At 40.4% G+C, this 14,949-nt stretch overlaps 1 protein-coding gene across 1 annotated transcript in view; it reads right to left on the bottom strand.

Moving 5' to 3' along the window:
* Positions 1-14,949, bottom strand: part of Prkg2 (protein kinase cGMP-dependent 2) — a 110,234-nt gene that overhangs the window by 53,592 nt on the left and 41,693 nt on the right. Inside the window, exons 4-6 of the mRNA XM_031336905.1 lie at positions 13,168-13,281; positions 10,652-10,757; positions 6,804-6,867 (exon numbers count right to left, since the gene is read on the bottom strand). Coding sequence (XP_031192765.1) covers positions 6,804-6,867; positions 10,652-10,757; positions 13,168-13,281 — 284 coding nt within the window. The remainder of the gene's footprint in view (positions 1-6,803; positions 6,868-10,651; positions 10,758-13,167; positions 13,282-14,949) is intronic.

A 14,949-nucleotide genomic window follows, 5' to 3' on the forward strand; every position in this document is an offset into this window, starting at 1 on the left:
CAGCATCATGGGACACAGACAGATCACATCACCCTCCCCCAGCATCATGGGACACTGACAGATCACATTACTCCACCCCACCCCCAGCATCATGGGACACTGACAGATCACATCACCACCCCCCACAGCATCATGGGACACAGACAGATCACATTACTCCACCCCACCCCTATGTTGCCTTAGTTTGAGGTTGTCTCAATTCAGAGAAGTACAATGGATTTCTTAATAATGTCTACAACAAAATTGACAACACAGTTTCACTCATTTGTTTCCTTTAGACTGGAAAATCAGTTCTAAACTGTTTCTACTTTAATGTGTTTGCTTTTCAGAACCTGCCTAGCCATTTAAGCAAAATGACCAAAGTGTAATAGAACAAATCTTTATAGACTGAATATTACTCCTCACATCAATGAATACAGCTTTTATTCTCGTAGCATTGTGTACATACTTAATTAGACATTTCAACATCTCTCAGAAAGACACATGAAGCCAAAAGAACCAGGTCCTAAGCCCAGTTCTACCTGGAGTTGCTTTTAAATGAATAGATCAGCTGAGAACCTTGACCTTCAAAGCTATAGAAGTGTGTTAACTTTCTGTAGCTTCTAAAACCAACAAGCCCAGACCTAGTGGCTTAGAGCAACTCCCTTTGGTTAGCTTAATGTTTCTGCAGATCAGAAAGCCCAAGGACGGAGGAGAGCAGCTACTCAAGGTCTTTCAAGATTGAGTTTGAGATATTAGTAGGGGCTGCGTTCCATCCTGAAACTTCCAGGTACAGGAAATCTGCTTCAAGTTCACTGTGATGGCTGGCTGAACTCGCTTGTGCGTAGAGATGCATTTCCTTCTCAGCAGTCAGTAGGGGTCGGCAGGTCTGTCCTGAGCTCTTGGAGGCCTCTGCCTGCCACAGTATATTTGACATCTTAGAACAAGCATGGCATATGGGATTCTTACTCATGAACTCTCCCCTAGTTTCCACTTCTGGTTCCACATAGAATGATCATCTTCTTTCAAGGGCATCTGTAATTACATTCAGCCCATCTAGCCAACAAGGGATTGGATGTGGCTGTGTGTGAGTACAATTCTGTATGTCCCCATAAGACAATGTTTTCTGAAATGTTGAAAACATCTTAAACACAGTGAATATTTATTTAATAATTGCTGTATTAAGGAAAGGGACCATGGTATGTGCTTTATGGTCACATCTCTGGACCTCAATTTGCTCCTCTATAGTGAAGGCACTTAGCATTATCTGAGGATGAAGTAGAAAAATATTCATGAAATACATGGTAGAATTTTTGGTACATACCAGGCACCTAGTGATTGTTAATTTCTGTGACAAGACTGCAAACTGGCTCTCAGAGTCATCGATGGCTACCCAAGGAAGTGATGCTTCTGTTGTTAGTATTAACCATACGGTTAAATTACATCCTAAAGAATAAGTCAGAGGCAATGCATCTCACTTCTGAGCCAGACCCATGAACCATTCCATGTGCACATCCTTAATGGCATGGCCTAGAGGGACTTTGAAAAACATTTGCTTAATGAAGATGGCAAAATAGCCATCAATTTATATCCCCAGATGACCGGGTGAACCTAAAATGCCCCCTCGACTGATCTGTGACTGAGAGATGAATTCTATTTTACATAAACAATGAGGTTTTATATTCAATTCACTTAGCCCAGCTCTTCATTTTTTTTCTTATTCCGCAATTTTCAGAAGTCTTCTCTATAGAGATGCTCTGTTTTACAGTGGCAGTAACTATGACCCTTTAGGAATGACCATACCCCTGCAACCTAATTTGTCCTCCTCCTGTAACTAATTAAAATACCAATTGCTTCAGTAAGATGACAATGTCCTGCCAGGTGGACCATGGCTGAAGATGTCCATTACCCCCATTCTGATCTTGGTCTCCTTCATGCACATGGAACAGAAACTACATGAGATGCTTCTGATGGGCTTTGAGGCTGTTCTTGGACTATTACAAAACCTCTTACATGTACAGAGGTGTGGTCTTAATTCCTGACAACAAGTTCATTCCAGCAAGTTCAGAGGGTATAAGCTTGAAAAGGAACATTCAGAAAGAGCCTTATTATTTTTTAAAGGGCAGCTTCCCCTGTGGAATCATCCCAGGAATGGTTCTTTGTCACCTCAAACCATGGAAGGAAGGCAAATAACCCCTCCCAGTGTGTCGACAGTAATTCATGGATCAGGAAAGGCCATGGAAATGGGTCAGACCAAAAATATATGGTGGTGAGAACTGGCCGTGATGTTAGACTGCCTAGTATTTGTCAACTGGGGAATGCAGCCAGTCAGGCCAGGGCGGCCACCACAACCAAAAGGAGAAGAGCAAACAGTGTGGTGACTGCCCTGCGGTTATGTCGCAAAGGGTCCCTTAGAAGACCAAGAAGCCACGGGCTCTGCCCTGTGCAGAGTCGGTTTTCTAGCATTTTCCCTGTAATAAGGAATTCACTTCACATGTTTGCTCAATATACTCATAAAGGTATGCACACATAGACACTTACGTAAAATATAAAGTGTCTTTGAAACCATAACTACACTTGCTTCCTTGATTTTGCAAAACTGTTCCACCAAATTGCTTCCATGAACTAGTAGTGATCTACCACCCACAGTCTGAAAAGGAGTCTTTAAAGGACGATGCCTAGAAGCCTAAAGAGAGATGTAACAGATATGGAAAGAATAAAAAGAAGGAAATGAATTTGAGAGTAGACTAGAAAACAATATAAATGGACAGGAATCCCTGTTCTTTGTAAGGAAGACACGCCTTTTGTGCTGATGTGGCAAAAGGCAAGAAATTAAGTTTCTATACAGAAAGCATTAGAACTGGGAAAAAAATTCAGGAGTGATGGAGGAAAATCAAAGCCCAGACTTCCTCACGCTGTGCTACAAACCTTCACTGCAAAGGAGTGTTGATGACAGGCAAGATGTAGCACATACACATGCACACACATACGTAGAAGCACACATGTACGGCTCATTCTCAAAACCTGTTTATAGAGCTGGGGAGATCGTTCAGGCAGTAAGGGGGTCGTCTCACACGAGCATGAGTACCTGAGTTTGATCCCCAGAGTCCATATGTTTGAAAACTAGATATGGGAGTGCTTGTTGTAATCGCAGCACTAGGGAGGCAAAGGCAAGTGGATTCCTAGGCCTCACTGGCCAGCCAGCTTAGTCTAATCAGTCTAATTCAGGCCAAGGTGAGACCCTGTTCAAGAGAAAAAGGGGTTGGTTTCCGAGGAATGACACCCATTGATGGTCCTCTGACCTCCTTACACATGCACATACACATGTGTCCACACCTGCACACTCACCCGGACTACATGTAACACACACAGAGCACTCACCCAAACTACATACAGCACACATGCACACACAGAATAGACTTTGCCAAACATGACTTAAAATGGAAATCCCTGGAAGAGGCAGACCATGGCACACTTTACAAAGCAGGTTTCTTGATCCATTTTCACACCTCAGCACTTTTCAAACCATAATGAGCATAAGAATACCACTGGTGAAATGCTAAAACTGTGAAATTGGCATTCTCTACCAGTTTCTAACTCAGTACTCATGGGGTAGTACTTGGGAATCTGCCTTTCTATTGGCAGCCCTTATCTGTACAAGGATAAAGGCATTCACATCAGTGTACCCCATCTCCCTGCCACAATGGGAGCTCTAGGAAAGGTGCAAGCGTGGGCATCATGGTGTCAGTCCTAAGGACCATTGGGTCAGATTCCAGAGCTCTGCCCCACACAAATTCCATGCTTTCCCTGCTGCAGGCAGGGAAGCAGACATGCGTGCCTCCCCTGTCTTCTTCACGACGGCCCAGATACACAAGGCATATCTGAGTTTTCATTATCGTCCATGGTTACCACCACTCCAAACTTGCATCCTCCTCTAAGTCTGTCATTAGCTAAATCCTAAAGCATAGTAGTGACTGGGTGCCATTATTCCTACTCATGTTCTGGTCAGAATGTGAGCACAGGCTTCCAGAAGATGGCTGCCTCCCCAGCTCAGTGCTCTGGGAGATGTGTGTTCAAGAAAGCTGATAAAAAATGGAACCATCAGAGCCACTTGGTGTTGGAGTTCACCGTCTATGTCTTAAACACAAAAGATCTGAACGAAAATGAGGACATGCTCCTTTCTAGGTATGGTAGAGGAGACAGGTTTTATTGTAGATGGAAGGGAGAGTTCAGCCAAAGGCATCTGGAAGAATTCAGAGCAAGGAGAGAAAGAAGTAGACTAACATAACTGGGCCATGAAAGCAGAGAAAGAAGAGTGAAAGAGAAGAAAAAAGAGCAAGAGAGGGCACAGGGAGCTAAGGGAGAGGGAGGGAGGGAAGGAGGGAGGAGGGATGGAGGGAGGGCAGAGAGAGGAAGGAGGGAAGGAGGGATGGAGGGAAGGAGGGAAAAAGGAGGGTAGGAGGGATGGATGGAAGGAGGGAGGAGGGATGGAGGGAGGAAGGATGGAGGGAGGGATGGAGGGAAGGGGGATGGAGGGAAGGAGGGAGGAGGGATGAGGGAGGGAGGGAAGGAAGAAGGGAGGGAAGGAAGGAGGGAGGGAGGGGAGATAGAGGGAGGAAGGAAGGAGGGAGGGAGGGAGGGAATAAAGGAGGGAGGGAGGGAAGAAGGCAAGGAGGAAGGGAGAATGAATAAGGATCAAAAGAGCCAGTTGCTAGGAGAAAGGAACCCCTCCTCCCGCCCCTGGAAACCCCGCCTAGAAGCCCTGCCTGGGCTGGAGATGTGTAGAGGCCAGAGTGAGAAGAGCTGAGAAGAGCCACAGGTACTGAATGGGTCTGGTGGGCACAGGCTTTGTCATGCTAAAAGGCACCAGAGTTAGTCTTGAATTTCTTTGGAACCTGCCAGCTCTATTGCTTGGTACAGGAAGCTCTGATCCTCTTTTCTCCACCTTTCTCTCCCCACACAAAGAAAAAAAAAACAAAAAAACAGCTTTCCTACCAATCTCTAAACAGCCTTTCAGAAACCTCTTTTCTCAAAAACTGTGGATATGAGTTGCAGGCAGTGCTCTGAGAACTCAGCCTGTGCTTCCTGGGGGTTGACTTGTGCACTGGGGATTGACTTGTGGTGGGGATCTGTTTTGTAAATTGTGCACTTTTCTCAGAAATAAGAAGAGTCCATTACTCCCTTGCTAATCACTTCCACATCTAAGGATTTTCCCACGTGGCAGGGATGCATTTGTTTGCCAGGTGTGAATAAAGAGCCCCTTTTATACATGGTGTCGCTGTCTGCAGCTGCTGAGATGTAATCAAGCTTTCCTAGAGTGTTTTAAAAGATGAAGCTTACAAACTGGAATTGTGTGCTAATTAGTGCTGGATTTGAGACCCATCTATGTATTCTGTGGCTGTTGCCTATGGCCGCTATAAGTATGTCTAATTGACCATTTATTTTTAATGATGCCAAGTTCTCATATTCTCTGACAGCACAGAATTCCCCCCTGATGAAACCACTCTGTTAGTAGTATATTAAAAACAATTTTTTTTTTGGTTAACAACACAACAACAAAAACAAAATATGTCCATATAGGGCTTTTCTGTCCTGAAAAGAAAAACACCTTAAGAAATTGGGATGAATTATTAATTTGCAACATCTGTGATTGGTTTACGTTACACTGGGAAAATCCCGAAGGAATGCAGAGTTCATGGGCTTGTTGAATCTGACTTCATATCTGAAGTCTGAGGAGACAGGACATGAGAGATGGTGTCCCCATAACCTGTCCTTGCTAAAGGATTCAATGGGCCATGACTATACACAGAAACATTACTAGTGTCCCTTAGGTTTAGGATAAAATAGTCCCTGCTTCTCTCCCAACACACAGGTGTTTGCACCTGTGTTATGATTGACAGGGATATGAATTTGTCAACAGATGGGCAGGCTTTTTTTTTTCTTTACTTTGTTCCCACTGAAAGTAGCTCTGTATAAGCATCACACACAGCCATGATATTGCCACCAACCCCCTACCTCCTCTTAATTTCCAAAAGGTCATTTTTGGTTTCAATGAAAAGGACCCCCAAGAAAGTGAGAGGGGCTTTTTTTTTTTGCTTTGAGTTGTAATCTTCGAAATCTGAAGAGGTTTACATAAAACGAGTATCATTAAAAAACAAGGTACGTTATAAAATCCTTTTTGCACAATAAGGCTTGACGAGTCTTAAACTAAAACCAGCCATCTGCGGAATGCCAAGAATAAGCTTTTGAACACTTTCCAATCTGTCATTTGCCTCTAGATATTGGACTAGGTAAAGTACTCAAGCGTGAGCTCTTCATATGTGTTTCCATGGCCCACAGTGCTGAGCAGAGACTGCTTCAGGGTCTGGCTTCTGGGCACCTCCCCCACAGCCCCAGCATGCCCTTTCTCTACCCTGCTTCCTAATTATGCCTCACTGACTCCTTTATATTATAAAAACTCTGCGAGGGATTGTGATGTTAATTGGAGAAAATCAAATGCCTCTTGAGTAAGGCAGATTAGTTGTATAAAATGTACTAAAAAGATTAAAATATGTACATCAAATTTCACTTTACACATGCAAATTTCTTTCTGCAAGTTCCAAGGCTACCTAACCCTTGCTAGCCCCTTATCTCAGTGTGAGCTGGCCTAAGATTTCTCAGAACTGGACATGGCTCCTGCTCTCTGGAGTTTAGTATTCTCTCACCTTTTCCTCTTTATTCATTTACAGTACTAAGAACATGACTAGATTCTAAGATCTAATGATATATATATATATATATATTTTTTTTTTTTTTTTTTTTTTTTTTACTTTAAAATTTCTTACCACTTCCAAGCAGTCAATGATCTTGGTTAGTTTGTCTTCTGGTAAATTCTTCAACAAGGAAACACTTCAAAATTAAAAAGAAATCTTAAATTAATTGTCTTGTAATTAAAAATTTGTTGAGCTAGAGACTCACAATGTAGTCTAGGCTACCCCTGAACTCATGATCCCCCTGCTTTGGCCTTCTAAGAACTAGGGTTAGAGGACTACAGCACCATGCCTAGCTCTTACTTAATTGTGTCTTGAAAAATGTATATTTCATGCAGATTCCACATTCTTCTATTTGCATACTACGATAATACAGTGCTCTTCAGTTTTTCCAATGCAAACATTCAAATAGTTGAAATCACATAAAGAACACTGTTTCTTGACAATGGGAAATGGTTCATCTATACTATACTATTCAAGTCATTTGTCATTGGTGCAGAAATGAAGGTGTCATTTCTACAAAAGGAACAGTCACATCCCACCCTCTCAGGGGAACCAGTTCACACTGTTGTTAGTTCGCTAAGTGACTCATATCTGGAAAAGTGTTTGCTTCTGGTTTTGCTGCCTCTTATAGCCCAGGTGAGTTACTCTATTCAAGACAGAAGATCAGATTTTCCTCTAACTCCTGGTAAACAGGTAAAGACTGAACCATGGTACAGGAAAATTACCAGTGACATATTCTTTGATTATTAATCTTACTGTGCTGTCTTTTTAAATCAATGTTTCCAGAGGCAGATAACAGGAACACTTGAAATAGAATACTGAAACCCATTTATTCTTAAAAAATAAAATAAAATCATGAATTTCCCTCAGCATGATTAACTAATCTATATGATTAGATTGTTTTATTGAATCAATTTCATTCTGTTTTACACATTTTTGACACCATTGGTATCATTTCTATAAACAGTATTTCTTTATTACCATCTACCATTTGACATCCTTACAGGAAATATTATGCCACTCCTAAAACGCATGACTAAATCTTGTGAAGGTGGGCAGCTCTATGCAGATTCTTGTACACATGTAGCATGGGGCACTAGGCTAGAAAACACGTGTGAAATCTGTAAGAATGCCTGAACCAGTGCACTGGAATTGCAAAACACCAGCATGAGCCCAGCTAGAGAGGATATAAATGCACTGTGATGGGTAAGAAACAAATGGGATGCAAAAATAGAACAATTCTTAACAAGTTCAAAATGGGTTAAATCAAGCCATCAATACCAAGAATACCTATAGAACAGTCACTAAACTTCCAAATGCAGGAGGGGAGACGGGCAGACATCTGTGATGATGTCAGAGCCCACAGGTACCGTGGGGACGCCATTAACTTCACTTACTACAATAATGATAGCGTTATCATTCTCTTGTTATAATACTTATTATTCATTCATTTAAATTTATTCTGATTGAAATATGTGTATAAAGTTGTAACTATGTATAAGGTTCTTTGCAATGTTTCTATACATGCATATGTACAATGTGTAAACATGTATCCTCCAAGAATTTATCATTTTCTCATGGTGAAAACACTCAGAATTCTTCCTCCCAACTTTTTGAAATATGCATTACATTGTTGTTGTACATAATCACCTTATGGTGCAATATCACAACTTCTCACTCCTGTCCACCTCTAGGTTAGCACCTGCTGGTCAACACTTTCCCATTGCTGTTGTAGGCATCCGTCTGCTCTCAATGTCTATACAATGAACTCTCTCTCAGAGCCTACATCTGAGTGTGATTATGCAGTACTTGTCTGTCTATGCCTAGCCCATTTCACTAAACAGAATATTCCCCACTTCGAGTCATGTCATCCCAAATAACAAGTTTTAATCTTTTTCTTTACGGTTAAACATTCTTCCATGATATGTACCACATTTTCTTTATCCATTCATGGCTGATGGTCAATTAGATTGTATCCATTTCCTGCTTATTCTGGATGGTGCTGCAAAGAACATGGAGACACAGATGTCTCCTCCAACATGCTCATTTCATTTCCTTTGGATGTATTTCCTAATGGGATTGTTAGCTTGATGAGGTTGTGATTTACATGTATACCACAGTCCTTGTGTATTACATTTCATACATAAAAAGAGCCTATTATATATAATGAAACAAACAAAGAAAAAAAACCTGCATTACCCCAGAGTAGTGTGTCCCTGTTGAAACGGAAAACACTCACACACACGCAGGCACACAAAACCAACTAGAACTCCATTTCCACAAACTTATGAAGGTTTTCCTTCTGGTCCAAACTGGGATCCATGAATAGTAAGCCTGTCACCTTTGGGAGTGGTGGATAAACAGATGAGGAGAAATTTCAGTTCATCTCCTCTCTGTGTGGACAGGGGTCGGGTTTACCTTGTTCACCACTGAATCCACAATGTTTGGTGTCCAGAAATAAATTTGTTGAATGGATGAATAAAATAACAAAAAGAAGGTCGGAGAAAAGAAATACATGCTGGGCTTCCTTAACTTGGAAAGAGCACACTAGGTTCCAAGGGGATTATGACTCTATAGAATGGTTTGTATTTTATCTCAGTCAACTACATCCTGTGGCCACTGGTTTATTCCTGTACTCCGTTTTTGGTTTTGTTTTATAAATCTCATCCCTAAGTGTCACTTATTGACTTTAAATGCTGATCTGTGACATTCGGCTGCAGAAATTTGAGATCACCTATATTTAGGTAGATCCTACCATGTGACAGCTAAGATATGTGACACCTAGAGATGAGACACCTGCTTCTCATTATCACAACTCTTTGTCAGGAGTCATTATTGTCTCTATGAGGGTATGTCAGGGAGATGTTCTTTAGGAACCTGCACACTAGCTGTGTTCTGCTGATTGTCAGTGTGTTCATGCCTATGATCCCCAACTAAATGCTAGGTGTAGACAGCCCTAACACAACTGGCTTTGCAGGCTGGTAAAGAAGGTCAAATTACTAGACTGTCCTTAGGGAAAAACTGGAAGCTTACTTTTGGAAGCCATGTGATGCATAATTATTGTTACATTTTATCCTAAGTACATTTTATCACACGCTGTGTCCCAAATACAGAGGTTGTCAAAACTCTCAGGTACAAAACTACTGAACATGGAGAGTGTGCTCTCTCAAAAATGATTATCTCCTTGAGCTTGCTTTTGAGATTAGACAGTCATGTGTTTCCTCTAAGTTGACTCCCTCATGGTGCTATGGTACAGGGCACTTCACAAAGTCAACTGTCCTAGTATCCATGCCATTGTGGCAACTTAGTAAACGACTTTTAAAGCTGCTACAAACAATGGTTACTTAGAAGGTAGTGTGGTTTTGCAAATGACAAAAGTAATGTCACCTGTAAAGCAAGAAGAGTATGGTAAATTAATCTTAATATTCCAAGTGGGGCTGGTGAAATGGCTCAGGGTGTAAAGGAGTATGAAGCCTGGGCTGATCACTTGGGTTGGACTCCATGCAACCAAGTGCCTGGAAGTGGTCCTCTGACTCCTACACATGATGCAGAGCACACATGTGAATGTGTGTACATGCAATAAATAAATAGATAGATAGATAGATAAATTTTAAAATGTAACAAAAATAACTAAAATTAATATTAGAAGAATTAGCCTTTTGGTGTGCTCTCTGATATCACAAATGTTTTTTCAAAGCCCAGTGAGCAAACTTGAGTGAATTTTTGAGTATTTTTGCATATTTTTTTGTATACTATGGCCCCTTCACTGCTAAAGTAAAAGTAATAGCAAGAAAGTAATTCAGCACACAAGCTAATAGGAAGGAATTTTTAGTATCTCCTGCCATTTATAGCAAGGTTTTTTCTCCTTATTTATATACTAAGTGCTGCCCTTTCTCCCACCGCGACACCGTTCCTCTTACCTTCTGAGGAAGTTTCTGTACTCCTCGTCCCGGGCTTGGGCCGTTCTCCTCATAATGTTCTGGAAAACCTCTCTATCGAGTGCCCAAGTTTTAACATTGGTAATAGCTTTAGAAAATTCAAGAAAACAATACAACAGTGCTTAGCACCAGACAAAGAAAACATTCCAAATTGTTAATCAATGAGTATTTACTTATTGAAAATATATTATTTAAGCATGCAAATGAAAGGAAATAATGAGATTGTGGGTAGTTTTATATCACTTCAGCTTTGAAGTCTACCAGGATTTGGAAGCTGCAATTTGGTCCTACCACATCCTGATTACTACGGTATAGTTTTCTCTCTTCTTTCATTTCCCTGTCCCCATTTCTTTATTGTACATAAAGTAACTGGTGTATGTACACAGCATATTGCTCTTTTTTTCTTTTCCTTTTTTAAACTAAATAGCCAATGCTTTGTTCTGGTTGACATCAGATGGAGATGATCTGGGGGAAAGAACTGGGTCTGTGAAAATACCCCCTTCTCCACTAATGGCATGCTCATTCAGCTCTTATCTTTATATTCCAGTAAGTTATTTTGCTCTCATTGTTTTAACAAAAAAAACCAACAACACCAAATCCTTGCATACCTTGTTCAATTGGAGAATTTTAATGTTTTTCATTTATCATTGTAAAACCAAGGACAATTTTATAACTTTTTATACATATCTGTTAGATGTAGGGCAATCTGTCTTTAGGGATAAATTACTCTTGAACAAAATGATCCTAGATAGTTTTCCCTTCAAGTGAAGTGTCTTGTTGTTTAAATAAACTTCTTGTTTAAAATGAAAAAAGAAATCAGATTTCTTTTCTGATTATGTTTTAAGTAGGATGATATTCAAATAGCAGGTTTGCAATTTCTAATTGTGCACTGAATCTGAGACATACCACAAGGTGTGTTCTTGAATCATGCCATCCAGCTGGCAACTGATTCAACATTAAATAGTTCATAAGCAGGGAACTGGAAGCTAAAAGTCTCTGTGTGCACATAAGTGAATGTGTATCTTTCTATGATGTTTAGACACCACTGCCTAAGAGCCAACATAGTCTAAGAATCTCTACAGTTACTTTTGTATAAAATGCACACAAACAATTTTTAAAGATAAAAGAAAATTTGGGGGCATAAACATGTATATGGGAAACTTTAAAAGCAAACATGATATTCAAACTGAGAGGGGACAGAAGACTTCTTGAAAAAGAAAGATGTTTAGATACATTATGGTTGGAAGATTTAAAAACAGATTGCAGAAATGACTCTGTGGTTAAGAATACTTGTTGTTCTTGCAGAGGATCCAAGTTCGATTCCCAGTACCTACATGGTAGCTCATAACCATCTATAACCTCAGTTAAAAAGGACTGCACATGGTGCACATACCTGCATGTATGGAAAACATTCATACACATTAAGCAAAATAAGTAAATCTAAAAATTCAAAAATAAAAGTATTAAAATGATTTAAAAAAAAAAAGAATAACATGAAACCTATAGTTCACCAAACTTTAGAGTAAAATAGTCACTCAATATTCTTGTTTAAAAAATGCATCCCCACCCCAGTTTGGTTATTCATCAGGTTTGGAGGTAAACCTCACAATCTGCATTCTTATTCAATACTTCTGTGGTCTTAATCCTTATAACCCTGTGTAACCCCATTCCTAATGCTGAGACACAGCACATCTAAGCACACTGAAGGTCTACTTAAAGGGTACTATTAAAAAAAAAAAAGGAACAAAACCGGGAATCTTTCAGAGGAGCTATTTAAATATTATTTAAAAAAAACATTTCTCTAATAAGCTAGAAAGCAAACATCCTAAAAGAATCAAAGGCAATGGGCTATGTAATACAAAGTAAGGTGGCAACTTAACAAATGTGGAAGCATTCAGCTTCATACCGCACCTCATATACAGGTATCTGAGAACTTTCATCTTTATTTTCTAATGCATATACATGTGTGTGTTTGTGTGTTTATGTGGGTATACAAGCTTCTGTGCAGAGTCATGTGTGGATACACATATGGGTGCCTGTACGTGTATAAGTGTGCATGTGCGTATGTGTGTTTGCAAGGGCAGAAGACAGCTTTAAGTGTCATGATCAATAACGGCACCTACTTCCTCTGAGTCGGGTCTCTTACTGTGTTGGTGCTCACCAGTTAGGCTAGACTGTAGGTCCACAAAGCTCAGGCATACCACTGTTGCCACCCCTTCAGCCCTGGGACGGAAGGCTTGTGTAACACCCTGGCACTTCACATAGATTCTAGGAATGGACCTCTGATCCTTATGATGGCAAGTCAAGCGCTTTCCCTACGGGGCCTGGGAAAAGTCTTTCTGAGTTTGAATAATTTCTAGCAAAGCTCCCACATAAATCTTTTTGTTGGAATTGTATTTTTATCAACAAGGGCAACATGAGAGACAAAGTAGCACAAGCTGGGCTCAGGGGCCAACCTTAGATGCAGTAGTGACTCCGAGCAGCTTGCCTCCTCTTACCTTTCACAGAGGCAGTCCGTGTACAATTGTACAAAATAGCCAGCTCCCCAAACGTGGTCCACATTGGGATGGATGATAGCAATTTCTCTCCTTGGAACACCTCCAGTCTACCCTCTATCAAACAGAATTTGAGAAAAAAAAATACAAATCATCAAAATATACCTGGGTTCCATAACGAAGAAGAAGAGAACCGGAAAGCTTGCAGAGCATGCAGCTAAGTCGCTGGGGAATCTAATTATACCAGAGTGGTTAAAAGATCAGGCCTGAAACCAAATCTACCAATCACTGACCTTGAGGAGTCTATCATGGAGGATGGGGAGAGACATAGGTATTTTGTGCATTTACCATGAGAATTAAGTCAGTAAATACAGGTACGGAGATAGGAACAATAGCTAGCTCAGGCTAGATGTTATGCAAACTTTCACAACATCTCAGTCTGCCCAACGAAAATATGTAGCATGGGAAAACATCTCTCCCAACAATCAGAGGGTGTCTTGAAAACACTGCACAGCTCTTTCCAATAGAGAAGGAAGCCTGGCCAGCGCCATGGTATCCTGGCTGTTGGGTCAAGCCACCTAGTTCTACACCTGAGTTGCATTAGTTATTGGTTGTGTAACCTTGGATAAGTGACTTCATGGTCCTTAGCTGCTGAACCCCTCCTCCTGGTACATGCCTATACATCTATATCTACTGAAAGCTGAGGTAGAGAAAACAGAGTGCAGAGCAAACTGCCTACAGCTGTTTTCCCCTGGAAACCTCATCTAAAAAAGTCTACTCTTTTAAAGGAAGAAATCTAGGGGAAGCAATGCAGTCTTTCCTTGTCCTGTTCCCAAAAGCTTGTGTCACTATGTCATCCTGTGTTGTCCACTTAATTTAACAAATCTAATATGAGAATCAACATGGTGCCAGGAACCATTATGGGTTCCAGGCCAGAGAAGCAAAGATGTTTACTGGGTTAGAATTATATTCTAATAAGAATCAAATATCTGTTTCTCTTGGTTCTAAATTCCACACATGACACATACAGTTTAATACTTTCTTATTACAGCCAATTCTAGCTCCATCAAAACCATTTGGGATTGATATCCTAGATCCTAATACATATCCAGGTTCTTTTCTTAATTGGTTATGGCTCATAGGATTTGAGTCATACTGAAGAATTATATGGAATACCACAGTTTAAGCTAACTCTGCTGTAGTATTTGCTATTCGAGCTGTAGTGTATAAAGGGGAGAATTTTAATTATCAAATTAATTTGCTCCAGCAGATAATTAATCCAGGTAACTCAGTCCTTAGATGCCACCATAATTAATTCAAATAAGAAAGCATTCAGTCTTCATTTCCATGTATGCTGGATGCCTGATCTCAACAGCTGTGGCATTGCTGACTCCTGTCTAACCTCTTCTTTCACAAGCCTTTCATCAGAGTCACTGGCAAGGAACAGGATGGAGCTGGCATACATTTCTTGTGCTCTCTTAGCAGGTTTCATAAATATTTGTTGACTTAATGACCTGTCTTCTCCTGCCAAAATGCTCTCGTGATGCTAAAATAGATGTGGAATGGCCAAGAAAAAAGTTGTAAGATGAAAGTATTACTGTGGGTCACCTATCCCTGTAAAAGTTGAAGGCTGGCTAAATTAAGACTATAACTCACTACAAGGGTAGAATAATCAATCACTCTGCCATGACAGAATCACTTGGAAGTTACCTGTAAAGATTATATAACAAATAATGCACAAATAATTTTTAAAACTGATAGGTTTTTAAAAATCAATATACAAAA

The sequence above is a fragment of the Mastomys coucha genome, unplaced genomic scaffold, assembly GCF_008632895.1.
Source record: "Mastomys coucha isolate ucsf_1 unplaced genomic scaffold, UCSF_Mcou_1 pScaffold22, whole genome shotgun sequence".
Lineage (NCBI taxonomy): Eukaryota > Metazoa > Chordata > Mammalia > Rodentia > Muridae > Mastomys > Mastomys coucha.